Consider the following 15,563-nt stretch of genomic DNA (forward strand, 5'->3'; position numbering starts at 1 on the left):
CACCAAGGAAGTCACCTCTAAACCCCTGGCCATTTAGCTGCATCCTTACATGCTTCTCGGAGCTCATCCATTTTCCTTAACTAAAAGTCACAGCAATTTTCATTATTCCTGCAGGTACTTCCAATTCCAAAGGAAATGCCTATTTAATGTTAAGATACTCTCAGCAAGATAAAACAGGCAGAAAAGACTCCCATCTAAGCTAAATTGATGGAAGCTCAAATAAACCTATTTGGCTCCAACACCACCAGTTAATCTGACACTGTTTCCCATAGACATAAAATGAGAAAAAACCAGGCAAAAAGTCTAGCTGTCTGTAGTTCTTTGGCCTGGACATACAAGGTAACCTGCACTTTGTTCTTCATTTTTCATAGAGATGTGTCTCACACCTAGTAAGGATTAAGCTTATTTGACTAGAATATGAATGTATAAGAGATGACTGTAATTTGCCTTATGGAAGCCAGCTCATATAGAAACTCCATGAAGAATGGAGAGCATACAAAGTGTTAGATAAAGAACCTCACGTTTACCTCATTGTAGATAACAATGTATTGCAAATGACAGATTAAGCATCATTATTAAAAGCCATCTTACCTCGTAAAATCTTTTTTGGACCTAGCCCTTCATAAATACTTAGTGTATCCTCATATTGCTGCGTATCAAAAGCAGTGAAGTTAATTTTGATAGACAGACCTTGGTTTATGCTAAGGAAGAAGAATATATTTGATTATTTAATAGAAATGGGATAGTTATAACCAATGAACATGATACAGAGAAGTGCAAGAAAGATTTCAAGCACTACTGCTTATTATTACAAAGGGGTGGGAGAGCTCTTTGCACCTGTTAGGTATTTGCTGAACTGCACCCAAATAAACTATTCCAGAGACAGTTAAGTTTACATGTCATGCTGAAATACACAAATAAGAGTTAAAAAACAGTCCTTAACTTGTTTACTTGGAATGAAATCTTAGTGAATTCTGTTTGATTCATAAGCAAATACTTTAGGCTAAATCTTCAGTGTCTATGGCACAAACCAGCTGCGTTCATCCCAGTGGTAATCGGCACCCTGGGCGCCATCCTGAAAACACTAGGGCAGCACTTGAAACATCTTCAAATTGACAAAATTAACATCTGTCAGATTCAGAAGGCAGCCCTGCTGGAATCCACACGAATATTACACTGATACGTTACAACTTCCTAGGCCTCTGGGTGAGGCTTGAATTGTAATGAAAGGCCAACGACCGGCTAAAGAACTAGCAGCTGTAAAATCAACCAATAATAATACCAATACCAATACCAATGCCAATACCAATACTACTACTAATAATAATTCATTAACAAGATTTAAACAAGCAATCACTTATCTATTATAAAAGTTTGATAAAATGGTTCAAATTCTGACTGCCATGAAGCTCATGATCTTGGACTAGTTGTTCTTTCTCAGTTTAGCCTAGCTCACATTGTTGTGAGATGAAGGAAGAACTATGCTATTGTGGTGGCTATTTTGGTGTATGAACTGACCCCCAACCATATGTAAAAGCCAAAGAAAATATTGGCTAAGCTGATGCTCCTTTCCAGAGACACATAATCCCTGCCCAATGAATGAACAAACAAACCCACACTTTTCTTCTTCAGCCAACTTAAGCTGAGGCTAGCTCACTCCCCCCACCATCCAGTGGAATTCCATGGGCTCTGATTGACTGACAATCATTTGGATTTACATGATGTCTAAATCACAAGGATTGCTTCAGAGTCCTAGAGGAGAGGCAGGACCTTGAAGGGTGATTACCACAGCTGTCTTGCCCATTTTGGAGAAGAGTAGGGTTAAAACTGATAGATTACTTTTACCATGATGCTGTAAATAGTTCAATATTCATCATCATCAACAACAAGCTTTATTGGCAATGAGCATAAAATCGCTTCTCGGCCTTTTGGCTTAGATCAAGTGTAGCAATGAGCATAAAAAGTTATAGAATATTTCATTTTGAGTCACATATTCTCATAGTGACTGAGAAAAAGTTGGCAACCTCCACAGTTGTGTGGAAGGGCTGAATGCCTAAAAGGTAGTGTACTATTCCCTTGTCAGTAAACAATGTACCCCCTTTTAACAGTGGTCCAATAAGTGTTCCCCACTGGGATAAATAGAACATACAGTGGAGCAGCACATGTGCAATCATTTCTTTCACTATGAGGTATATATAAATAGCTACCCTCAAGGGTGGCTTTGGAAAGAATTAAAGTGAATAAATGTAAAAGATCATCAGAGTTGAAGGAATAAATAGTTCACTATTAATGAGTTTTGATTGTTGAGTAAATTGGGCAGCCCCAACCGAAACCGGAGGCAGTGGGATACTGAGCCAATGTGGCACTACCCCTTTGTCTCCAAGAGCACTTTCCAGTGCTGTGGGGAGCAAACACATGTCCCAACCATCCCACTGCCAAAAAGCCCCATGGAGTATTTTGCACTACCAAAAGGATGGCACAAGTCCAAGGGCTGGGGCACAATGTTCCTTGCTCTAAACCCTGGGAGGGAGCTGTCAGTACTGCCTCCTGGAATGCCCCAGCCTACCCGATCCCCATGCTGGCATCTTATTGGGACACCAGCACAGCACAGCCCTGCCACAGCCTGGACAGTACTTACAGTGGTAGAGCCAAGCAACGGGTGACCACCAGTGCATCTGCCCCCTCCACTGAGGCAAGTGCCCTGGAGAGGGAAAATGTACCAGCACAAGGTTTCATTGTTCCCTACAGCTCTTTTGCCCTCCTACATGGGGCTGTAGTACTGCCTTTTCATTGTTTTATTCAATTTGATCATAAGATCCTAGCATTTAAAATAGTACATGTTAATATAATGGCCCTTTAAGATTCTACAAAATTAGCAAGTGTCATCTGAATCAGTAGTATATCCTGTAACATCTTAGAGTAGTATAACCTTACTTGGCTAACAGATGTATATACTAGAAGGTGACATTTGTCACGAGTTCCCATAAATCATGCATGCAATATATGCAAAGCTTTTGAAAGGCATGTACAAGATATGTGTGCCTAGGTAACTACTGTGTATCTTCTAATTGCATAAAATAAAGTGGGTTTTATTTTAGAACAACTTGCAAATTGATAAGAGTATTTCTTCTTTCTATAAAAGAAAAAAAATGTATGCTCAAATTTCTAAATGACTTCCTCCTCCAAGCAAACTATCTTGAATTAATTTGATTATTGTTCCTGTTGGTTACAAATCCCAAAGGGAAAAAATATATGTTTGAACACAATCATTTCAACATGCTTGTCAAAGCTCATTTGGAAATGGCAGGAAAACACATTTTTATGTAACTTACAATCTTTTCAATGTATTCTTTTTAACACTTGCATAGGTAAAAGAAGCATGGAAAATTATATCTGACAATAAAAGTACTCAAGAAGAATGCTGGGAAAATTGAGGAAGGCATATTAGGTTAATTTAATGTGGTGATGTAATTTGACCACAACCGAGTTATTTGTCTGCATTTGTTAAATGAATATGATATTATTTCTTTGCTCAGGAAAACTGAAAAAGGAAATTGAAAAATCTCAAGAAAAGTGGAGTTATTATTAGTTAATACAGAAAGGAAATATACAAAAAATTACAGATAATCTTAGTTTTTTAAAAATGCTGCCTCTGATGAATTTTTTCATAAACAGAAAAGGGCAACATCTGCAGGTGTTTGTTGATGTCAGCATGCTATTGCAGGAAGTGTCAAGCAGAAGACAATTTCTTAATGAGTTTGAGCAATTCCCCACCCCAACTGACACTGTTTACTGGAAATAGCTAACTGGAATATACTTTCTTGACAGTAATCTTTTCTACAAGTTCAAATAATTAGACATGGAACAAGGCAAATTTGTAGATTCTTTAGCAGATATTTTTAGAACTCTGTTATGTCTTTTTGTTTCAAGAACTACTGGCATATCTGAAATGTAGAGAAATTGAGAACATTAGAGAAGTAGAGAAGTAGAGAACATTAACTGGAATGTTTAAGGAAAGGTGTTGAGACTAATAGGGAAAACAGGTTGCATTTCATCTGTAAATAGGTTACCTAGATCATAAAATTCTGTGAAGTCACTTACTGTATAATCCATCGACAAAACAAGTTTGAAATATAGGGCTCTGGATAATTAATTGAGTGGAAAGACCCGGAGGATTCCATCAGAATAAATTTCCCATCACAAGATGTAGCTGTAAATAAATAACCATTATCTTCTCAATTAATATAGACTCAAAAAAGACCATTCCCATCTATGATTAAAATAAAACAATATGAGTTTCCAACATGCCTTATTATGGAAAAAAACTTGGTTTACCTGCCTTGTGGAAAAACAACTCTCTCTGTTTAAAGACAAGCTTGACTACATTGCCAGACAGTAATGTAGATTCATTGAGAGTATCTGGAAAGCAGCAACTTCCTTGTTTTAAGGAGTTGCTCCTGTGTTACTTAAAATGATTTTCTGTAATGTGAACAACAGAAAATAGCTAGACAGATTACTTCACAAAACAACTAGCAAGCCAAGCCAGGTAGCTTCTTTCTATATATGCTTTCCTAATCATCATTGCTGGGGTGGGGGTATGCTTGAAGTGCCCAGAAACTTCAGTAAAATTTCAAGAACTGTTTTCATACACAATATAATTCATTTTTTTCCTGTTTCTCATAATGAGGTAAGTTCTGAGCATGGGACAATACAATTTTCAACATCTGTTTTTCAAGACAAGATCAAAGGCTTCTTTCTAATCAAAATAATCATAGAGGTGGAAGACACCACAAGGGCCATCAAGTCCAACACCCTGCTATGCAGGAATACACAATCAAAGCATCCCTGCTAGAGTCTACCACACAGTTTCCCCCTTGCCAGTTCCCAGGCATTTCAACATTGTCCAAGGACACTGAAATAAAACCCACCAATATATCTAATTCTCAACATGGATAAATCTGTGGATGCTTAAATGGGAAGTGGTTGAAAGCCTCCTCCAAAATTAATAGTAGTACCTGTCGCTTTAAAAAATGAATGTTTTCACTAGCCATTGCTATGCAAATAACATGGCATCACTAGCCTTCAGTCTTTGGTTTCTATCAGTAAAATGCAGGGAGCAGCAGAGCAGCACTCTGATCTGGAGGAACTGGGTTTGATTCCCAGCTCTGCCGCTTGAGTTGTGGAGGCTTATCTGGAGATTCAGATTAGCCTGTGCACTCCCACACACACCAGCTGGGTGACCTTGGGCAAGTCACAGCTTTTCGGAGCTCTTTCAGCCCCACCCACCTCACAGGGTGTTTGTTGTGAGGGGGAAAGGGCAAGGAGATTGTAAGCCCCTTTGAGTCTCCTATAGGAGAGAAGGGGGGGGGGTATAAATCCAAACTCTTCTTCTTCTACTTCTTCCTTTCCAGGGCTGTTTTTGGCCTTTAAGGGAAGACTCACTAGGGACAGGCCTGGCATCAATAAGCAAAGGACTTGCTATCACATGGCCTGAGTGGTTACCCAGGCTGGGCTGTTTGCTACTGTTCAATGACAGCCACCCAACAAAAGCCACTTGGAATCCCAACTCAGCCATGGAAGCTCACTGGGTGACTCGGGACCAGTTGTATGTTCTCAGATTAACCTTCCTCACAGGTAGGGATACCAGCCTCCAGGTGGAATCTGGAGACCCATTGTAAGTACAGCTTATCTTCAGACTATAGAGATGAGTTCCTGTGAAAAAATGATTTTTGGAAGGTAGACTCTATGGCATTGTACTCCACTGAGTTCTCTTACCTTCTCCCTCCAGGCTTCCTTCCTAAACCTCCCTATTCCTCACTAGTAGCCTGACCTGACCTAACCACCCTACTCAAAGGATTGTTGTGAAGATAAAATGGAGAAGAGATGATGTAAGCAGCTTTGGGTCATCACTGTGGAAAGTGGCAGACTATAAATGAATTAAATGATAAATATATGTGATAAAAATTAGGTTGGTGGGTGGGAAGGAGATTAAAAAACAGGAAATGGTGAGAATATGGAGGTTGTCAGGAGGATGGAAAAAATAGTATGGGGAAGGGGATGGGGGGAAATGAGGTTTACCCCACAAATCTCTGTGGGGTTTTTAATTGCATGATTGGACCTCACCTTGTGGTTTGCACTGCACATGTGGGTCATATGTTTTCCCAGGTAGAGGGTATTGGGGGAGGGAAGGAGGTCAAGATAACAGGGGGGAAAGTAAAAAGATAGATTGTCTTGTGAATGGGAAAGAGAGAAGGAATCAAGAAAAGGGGAAATGCAATGGGGACTTTTATGGAAAGAATAGAGGAGGACAGGAGATTCGATGCCCATATAAGTCCTTGAGAGTCCCCTGCTTGTAGATAATTCCATTTAGAGCCACATTTTTTCTCAGATTATTGCCTGCCACATGCTCTATGATTAAAGATAGAAAGTAGGCATTCATGACATTTGTGTTATTAGACAAATTTAATGAGAGACAACTTCAGACAGAATATAGTTAGTAATTGTTAGAGCTGTTTAGTAGGAAGAATGCCCGAAGAGGCTATCCTTTTATCATGCTTACATTTCTCATTTATTTTGATATGCTTCATGGCTTCTTTTCAAGAGAACATCACATTAATGAAACCCTGTTTTGATTTCTACATGCCTCCAGAATTTTTTTAAACTTTTTTTGTACTAAATGTATTTCAGGCTGTGATTCTTTCTTCCTGTAGCTGAACTAAGGTAATTCTGTGATGGTTGTGGTGTCACCTCATTTCAGGATTATTTTATCATTAAAACTGGGAAGTGATGTCACCTGTTGTCTACATGTCAAGTGAGAAGTTAATTGATTTTACTGAACTCTGAGCCTGAAAAAACTGTTACAATTATACAATTTCTAGGTTATGCTTTTATACTTTTACCATATGCTCAACCTAAGTATCACTACAGGGAATTGTAATGCAGGCTGGATGGTGTCAGACATAGTTCTTTGAAAGAAATATATTATTTGGTGGGCACAGGTAACTGTAAAATCACTACAAATGCCATTCTTCTCTATGGGAAAAATATGTTGTCATGTTGGCAATGAGATATGAGTGAAAAGCAAAAAACAAAACAAAACCTAAATTAAAATAAACTTACACAAAATATGGCACTATGGTATACATTTGTATCTCAAAATTTACTCATTTTTTTCCAAATTTTAATAGGTCTGCTGATAGGATTGCTAGCCTACATGTGGTGGCTGAAGATCTCCTGCTGTTACAACTGATCTCCAGGCAACAGAGATCATTTCACCTGGAGAAAATGGCCACTTTGCAAGGTGGAATCTGTGGACCTATATCCCATTGAAATCCATCCGCTCCTCAAACCTTGCTATCCTCAAATCTACCCCCACAATCTCCAGGTATTTTCCCATCCCAACAACTCTATCTGCAGATTTTGTTCTTATTATTTTTGTCATTTTCATCTGTACACTATACTGCTTGCTCCTTGTTTCACATGGCTATTGAAGTCATTCTTAAACTATGTGCTAACATTAACATATTAGGAAGTATGAAGGATTTTTTTCCTGTTTCAAAAGAATTAATCAATAATAATCTAGATTGGAATTACAATACAAGATCTGAATTCCCGCAGGGAAAGTACTTATATCAGTAACTAGCAGATGATAAATAAATAAATATTTAACCATAAGAAATAGATTCTAAATGTGCCAAATGTATGCAGAAGTATTTGATATGAATTTACTTTGAATGTTTTGGAAATAATAAAAAAGGACAACCTTTGGGGGTGGGTGGTCTATGAAATTTAATTAGCAGCAACAACAATAATAATACAAAATACATTTGTAGACAGAATAATAATAATTTACATTGTCAGGGGCTCACGCGTGGCTGTGACCCAGCCTGTGGGACAACCCCAGCCCCAGACGAACTCCCGGTGGGAAGGCCAACAAGCCAGGCAAACCCCAACAGCTGCGCAAACCACAATGGCTGTGCTTCTCTCCCCCAACTCACTGGGCAATCTTGCCAGCCCGGAGGCCGAGGTCAAGAGGAGAGACTCATCCATCACTGTACCCAATGGCTGCACCAAGCAGGAAGCAGGAGGCGGAGCTGCAGGGAAACCCGGCCACACTGAGATGGGCATTGGAGATCCCACCCTGATTCTGCCCTCTGGAGAAAACCCGAGGCTCAGCCAGCAGAATGGGCATGGGCTACGAAGGAGGGGGTGTGGCCCGGTAGGGCCAGGGGAGGGATCCGTAGCAGCCGAGCCGATTGAGTCCAAGGGCTGGGGAAAGATAAAAGGATGTAAGGAAGTGTGGAAGAGGAGGTGAGAGACAAGGAGAGGAGGGGGAGGAGAGGGAATAAAAGGCAGAGAAGGAGGAGGGTGGGGGAGAAAGAAAAGGAGCAGAAAAAGCTGCAGGAGGCAAGAGACCAGAGGAAGCGGAGAAAAGATAGAGAAGGAGGAGTGTGGGGGGAGAAAGAAAAGGAGCAAAAAAAGTTGCAGGAGGCAACAGACCAGAGGAAGTGGATAGGCCCACCCCTTAAGGAAGGGACAGGGTAGGCCCAGTACTCCGCGGAAGAGGGGCTGAGGAGGGACTCCGTTGCAAGGAAAGCCATGCCACTCTGTGGGTACATTGAGTAACCAACTTAGGAAAAACCTCAATCTCCAGGGGTGAGAATGGGCCTGACAGCGCCCGGGAAGGGATAGGTGGGGGCCCTGCTGGCGGCAGGGGAGGCAGAATGCCACACACATAAAATAAGATATTCTTTATTACTCTTGGTAAAAGAATATTCATTACACTTGGGGAAAAGAATATTACTTCTAGTAGATTTTTAATAGATCACAATATAAGGTTATTCAAAGAAATTCAACGATTAATTGCAGCTGCTTAAATACGTACCACATGCTTTCTTGTATTCATCAGAACCATCCGGGCAGTCTCGTATTCCATCACAAAATTTGTCCTTTTTAATGCAGCTTATACCATCAGCACAAAGGTCATTAGGAGGTAAACATTTAACTGAAATTAATTTTTAAATGAGAAATTACATTATTCTGGAATGCTTACTTGACTTGCCTGACTTACTTGAATGCCACTCAGAGCAGTATCTCTCTGTCACCAAAGAACTATTTTGCCAAAAGTGCACAGTAATGTAGTTTAATCACTGGCTCAATCTATATTTAACATAACAATGTAAAAGCACAAAACATCTTAATATGTTACTGCATATGTGTCAGACTTCTTTTTGAAAACTGAGAAAACAATTAGATTGAAGTCTTATGTTCTTATGTTCTTAAGTCCTCACACACTCCCCATTTGCACCAGCAGTTGTATACCAAAAACTAGTATTCATGCTGACTGACCACTTACTTGAATCTTGTAACTTCAGAAAAATTACATTACAATGCCATCTACTGGAGACAAACCATATGAGTCAATTTCAAAATGTTTTGTTCCATTCTCAGAGCCCAAACAGATGTGATGGAGTCCATTAATCTCTAAAAAGTAAACTATGTACATGCAAAATCATGTTTTGGTCAGCTCCTTACAAGACGGGAAGAAATTTAATCTCAAGCCATGATCATTTCAGTTAATAGGTTTGAAATTGGACTGTTTGCACTATTAGCAGTTTTAAAGTGGGAAAGACGTGTCTTAAAAAAACTTTTCTCCAGTTCAAATGCTTTTTCCCCCAAAACAAATTATACATATTCAGACTGCACTATCTAAAAGAATTTCCCCTTTATTTTTGAACTTATTTTGTCAGTTAAAAATGCATTTTCAATGGTGCTTTAAAAATAGACTTAAGCTCCTGGAAATATATAGTTTATACTCTTTGGGTATTAAGAATAATTGATACAAAGCCATATTAATAAATGTGGTCAATGTGGTCAAATCTGTAGAAACTTAGATCCATGGACTGGGGGCATGTTGACAGAAGTAAGATTTTTCTTCAACTTGGAAGGAAAGGGCAAAGGTTTGCAGACAAAATACAAAATCTTTAAAAAGAGGGAAGGCTTTAAAAAACTTTTTAAAAAGAGAGCATTGTCCATGCTTGTGCAGAGAACTGACTCTTGGGAGACAGGTTCACTGGTGGATGGGGAAGAGAAGCAGAAAAAGGGGAGAGGTATGGAAGTTTCACAGAAGAGAAAGATGAAATAGTGGGGGAGGGAAAAATTAGCTGCCCCACAAGTCCCTTCTGATCCCTCCACTTGTCATATTGTATTCACTAACCTGCAGTTGCCAGAGGAGGGCTGGTAGAGTATGTTCCCAAATCTGTAAAGCAAACACAAAAACATATCAGCAGTTGTTTCTGAAGCAATTGTCCCTGCTACAATTGAATACAATAATGCGAGGCATTATTAGTGACATTAGTGACAAGAAAGTTCATGGACTTTCTTATTGAAAAGTGAGTTCATTTGGTGGCTAAGAGTGCCTTCTTTCAGCTGCTTCCCTGTGTTTTCCTTTATTAGACTTAACTGACCTGGCCATGCTTCTATAACTTCATAGCTGGATTACTGCAATAACACTGGACTGCCTTTGAAGACAATCCAAAAATATCAAGAGATTCAGAACATGGCATCCTAATTATTGTCAGGACTTGCTGATAGGAACACATTTTGACTATTTTGAAACTGCCACATTGGCTACCAGTTTATATCCAAATTCAATTCAAGGTGCTTATCTAGGACTCACATATTTTTTACTAATTTTAATTTATTATATATATCATGCCATCCTTTCTCTGGTAGGCCCAGGGCAGCTTACAACATTTAAAATACAATCAGCACATGAAAATGCAGACAGCACATGAAATCATTTTTTATTAAAATTATTCTGCCAATATCAACAATAGAGGGGAGGAGAAGATTCACATGGTACAACTATAGCTGCCTTACCATAAGCCATGTGGAATAGCTCTGTTTTACACACCCTGAGGACTTTTACCAAGTTCTGTAGGGTTTGGGTTTCACTAGACAATGTATTCCCCCAAGCGAGGCCAGGACCGAGAATGCCCTGGCCCCGCTTGATGCCTGCCAGACATTTTTGGGGATTAGGGACCACCAGTAAATTGATATTTGCTGATCATAGCATCCACTGTGGACATACCCAGACCATTTAGGGCTTTGAAGGTCAACAGCCAAACCCTGAACTTGATTTGGTCTCCCACCTGAAGCTAATGCAGCTGGCAAAGCATAGATTATATATATATCTGCCAATGGGTCCTGTTAAGGACCTGCGTTCTCATATTCTGCATCAGTCTGAGCTTATGGAGCAAACCAAAGGGCAGCTCTGCACAAAACAAATTGCAGTAGTCCAATCTAGAGGGGACTGTTGCATGGATCACTGTATCTAAGTCAGTTTGGGACAAGTAGGGCACCAATAATCTCATCTGGCACAGATGATCAAAATCCTGGTGAGCCATGAATGACTTAAGCCTCCATTGATAGAGAGGCATCAAGTATCTGTCAGGCCTCGCCATTCTGGACCTGCCAAAATGCACAAGACATGCCCGGGCATGTCTGGCTGCAGCTGGACTCATATTAGCATTGCCCAAGGCCAGAGGCCCTGCCTTTTGTTACTGCAGTAATGTAGTGAATGGAGTCCACCGACTCTCCCTAATCACCCCTTCCCAGGGAGAAGCCAAGCCATTCCCAAAACAATGTATCTACTGCAACTGTCTTCAACTGTCCTTTCTCATGCTGATATGGGGGGAATGCAAAGGTGGGGGTTAACTGACTGCAACTATAAGGTTTATACTGGGGCCAGGGAGCTGGGGCCTCAGTCTCAGCTACCTGGCCATAGAGGTCAGACACAGTTCTAATAAAGCTCCTGAAGCCATTCTCAAGTCTTGTTATTGACTGGGGTACCAAACCCTTACATTATCACACCAAGACTCATGAGGCTGGTGCAGGTATTAGCTGCATGCCATCAAGAGTCAGTAATTGACTTCAGCTTCCATTGACAGGGTGCCACTGGGGCAGGTATTCCTACCACCTGCAGTGCTGCTTGTGCTGGCGGGGCTGGCACAACTCAAGGTGGTGGAGGCGGAGGTGGTAGCCGCTGTGCTACCATTTGACTGAACTGTCCTTGCACCCCAACAATTGGCACCAGGTGAGAACTTGCGTTGCCTGGGCAGCCACCCTGTAGTTCACTGTTCGCAGGTCGAGTATTCACTGCCTTTGCGGCCTCAGCACAAGCCATGAGCAGATATATCTCATGATTCATCTGACAGATCTCTTTATGGAGATCATCCCGCTTCTGGTGCCAAAGGCTAGCATTCTGGCAAAGGACCCCGGAGGCTGCCAGACCTTCTCCTCCTCATCCGATTTGGTATAGCACTGGTTCACTGGCCGGATGAGCCAGGCAGAACTCTTTCTCCTTTTGGACTTAGTCTCCACTCACAGGTGAGGGAGTGCCCCCAACCTGCGGAACAGAGCTTCCCCAAGCCCAGTTCGGCTTTCTTGGATGGCGCACTGCTCCAAATGACTGAGCCTACATCTGACCCCTGACTGTCAGGTCGCTCCTCTGGTTCAGTGATGTAGAATCTCTCCAGGCCCAGTGTGGCTGTCTCCGCTTCAGGTCGGGTCTCTACTGCCTGGTGGAGTAACATTCCAGGGGTACAGACCATCTCCTCCGGGACACCTCTGGAGGCTTGCAGACCCTTGGATGTGGTATCTTGGACCTCATCCATTGGCCACAGCATGAGGTCAGAATTAATGGCAGAATTGTCTTAATGTCAGATCCCTGGTTCAGGACCCAATAAACACTCATTTGGTTCAAGGATTTTATTGGCAAACTTCAGAGAACAAGGAGAAAGACTATTTGGGCAAAAAGACGTCAAGCATTTGATAATATGCCCCACACATCCCCACCCCCACATGAGAACAGTACAGTACAGAGAAACCCAGACTTGAGCAGCAGTAGACATTCAAGCCCAGGTCGAAATATAGCCAAGTACCTGAAAAAGTGAAAGGAACTTTGCAAAACACCCCCTCCTATATCCAGGCTTGACATGTGGTTAGGTCCACATTGATAGTAGGGAATCCTCAAGAACTTGTTTGGGCATTTCACTATCCCCTCTATCCCATCCCCACACAATTTTTCTTCCCCTTTTCCTGTCAACCCCTGTATCCTCTCCCATTTCCCTTCCTCATTTTCACCTTCTCAGGTATTCACCAATCTACCTTTTATCTGCCTCCCATTTTCAGCTACATTTATTATTTATTTACTTCATTTCTCCACAGTGGTTACCAAAGCAGCTTACATTATTCTCATCCATTCCTTTTTTTTCTCCTTTCAACAATGCTGCAAGGCAGGTTTGACTGAAAGTCAAGTATGACTGACCCAAAATCACCCAGTGAACTTCCATGGCAATATGGAGATTCAAAACTGCATCTCACAGACTCCACTGAAGCTCTGGCCCCTTCCACACATGCAGAATAATGCACTTTCAATCCACTTTCATAATTGTTTGCAAGTGGATTTTGCTATTCTGCACAGTAAAATCCAGCTGCAAAGTGTGTTGAAAGTGGATTGAAAGTTCATTGTTCTGCATGTGCGGAAGGGGTCTCAATCTGCTACACCATACTGGCTTCGTAGGGTGGCTGAGCTGAAGAGTAAAAAGCATTCAGGCCTATGTGAATCACACAAGTCAGGTGATATCTAGTCACCCAGTGATTGCTGTCAGGAGTGGTCCCAATGAATTATCCCTCAAAGGTGAAAACAGCTCTCTTTCCCTGCCTTTTACTAAAAACAAAATAAAACAAAAACACAAGCTTGAAATGATGTTGTTGCCTAGCAACAGCCATGAGAGAATTGATTTGTTAAAGCTACAGGTTCTCCTTTCATCATTTTAGGTTTTTAACCACTTCAATGTATTTTTTTTTAGATTTTAGGTTTTTTCCTGCAAACCTAGGGCGTTGTTCAGATTTGTAGAAAGATCTATCTGGCCTGTTAACTCTAGTCACTTGATTTAAGTATCTAAAAATTTGGCAAACTACAATTAGAATATAAGAATGTAAGGGTTGCTCAAACACTGCATATTTTACACTGTATTAAAATCAGACTTGGCATTGGTTGTCAGGGTAACTATTACTTGAAAATTCAAGTGTTTTCAATGTAATACAGTAAACCAATTAGTGCCAGCATCTCTGGGTAGCCTTTAAGCTTTATTGGTTTTAATTAGCATGAGATGTAGGTTCACCCTTTTTCTATACTTCACATCCTTATTAATAGAAAGTTCCATGGAATCTTACTTGAAGAGCCAAAAATTAATTATTGTTAATGCTTTGTAGACAAGTGCAGCCTACCCAGATTTAAAATGTCTGATGGAGGGAAATGCCAATGGCTTTGCCCATTATGAAAGTGTTCCTGGCTGTAGTAGATAATATACCTGTGTAGATACCATTTTGGACTGAGAAGGAACAATAAAAGTAATTAATCAAATGAGATGTTTCAAGGCTTAAAAATAAATAATTATTACCTGTTACTTGTATGCTGTTCACATCAATGATGAAAGTCTGCAGATGGACACTTTTATTTCCTTCAATGCCCAAAGACAGTTCATTTTGTATCTTTATGTCGGATAACCATTGTACAAAGAAGAGACTGAGTACCACAATAACACTGCCATTTCTGCCAAATAATCAATATCAAAAGAAATTAGCCATCAAAACAGGGCTGTTACAAATTTTGTGTCCCGATAGTAGTGAACAGACCTATCCCTGGGTAAATAATACATAGCTGAATTAACCAAAAAAAAAAGCATTGATGTTCCTATAAATATTTTTATTTATTATTTATTTAATTTAATATACCGCCCCATCCCCAAAGGGCTCTATATAAACTTCCCCCTGCCTTTGGCAGGTAGTGCCCTTTAGCTTGAAGGATAGGTATGAATCTGGATACAGAGAAATTAAGGCTTCCAAATTTTAATTGGAGTTAGCTAAAGTTAATTTCTTGTTGTTCGGTTAGTTTTCAGAAAGTAAAGCAAGAGAAGCAGTTTTACTGCCTGTTTTCAGTAACTGGCATGGTGTAGTGGTTAAGATCAGACTCTAATCTGGGGAGCTAAGTTTGCTTCCCACTTCTCCATCTAAGTGGTGAAGTCTTACCTGGTGAACTAGATTTGTTTCCCCACTGCTACATCCAACTGGGTGATCTTGAGCTAATTACAGTTCTTTGGAACTCTCTCAGCCCTACCTACCTCACAAGATGTCTGTTGTGGGAAAGGAAGAAAAAGGAGTTTGTATGCCCCTTTGGGGCTCCCTACAGGAGAGAAAGAGGGGGATATAAATCCAAACTCTTCTTCTTCTATATTTTCTTCTAATATGCTCTATTGCATACTTACAGATAAACCAATATTACACATAAACTTCAGTATTTCTTCAGATTCCAAGGGAACTAAATTCTGTTACACTTTCCCTGGACTTCTCATTGCTTATAAGAATGTGTGTGTGTATCAGTAGACATGAGAGGAAAGTCAATGATAATTGTCCTAGCAGCCCACCTACTCTTTTGATAACTGTCATGGGTGTTTGACTGATAAGTGGTGAGGGACAGAAGATGTTGAGTGAGTAGA

The 15,563-nt window shown here is 40.5% G+C and overlaps 1 protein-coding gene and 1 pseudogene across 1 annotated transcript in view; one reads left to right on the plus strand and one right to left on the minus strand.

Moving 5' to 3' along the window:
* The window catches only part of TMPRSS15 (transmembrane serine protease 15), a 78,431-nt gene that overhangs the window by 50,340 nt on the left and 12,528 nt on the right, over positions 1 to 15,563 (minus strand). Inside the window, 5 exon segments of the mRNA XM_048494067.1 lie at positions 592 to 701; positions 4,102 to 4,210; positions 8,885 to 9,069; positions 10,213 to 10,258; positions 14,469 to 14,620. Of these exon segments, the coding sequence (XP_048350024.1) occupies positions 592 to 701; positions 4,102 to 4,210; positions 8,885 to 9,069; positions 10,213 to 10,258; positions 14,469 to 14,620 (602 nt within the window).
* Positions 1,913 to 2,056, plus strand: LOC125432250 (annotated as a pseudogene).

This window comes from Sphaerodactylus townsendi, linkage group LG04 (assembly GCF_021028975.2).
Source record: "Sphaerodactylus townsendi isolate TG3544 linkage group LG04, MPM_Stown_v2.3, whole genome shotgun sequence".
NCBI lineage: Eukaryota > Metazoa > Chordata > Lepidosauria > Squamata > Sphaerodactylidae > Sphaerodactylus > Sphaerodactylus townsendi.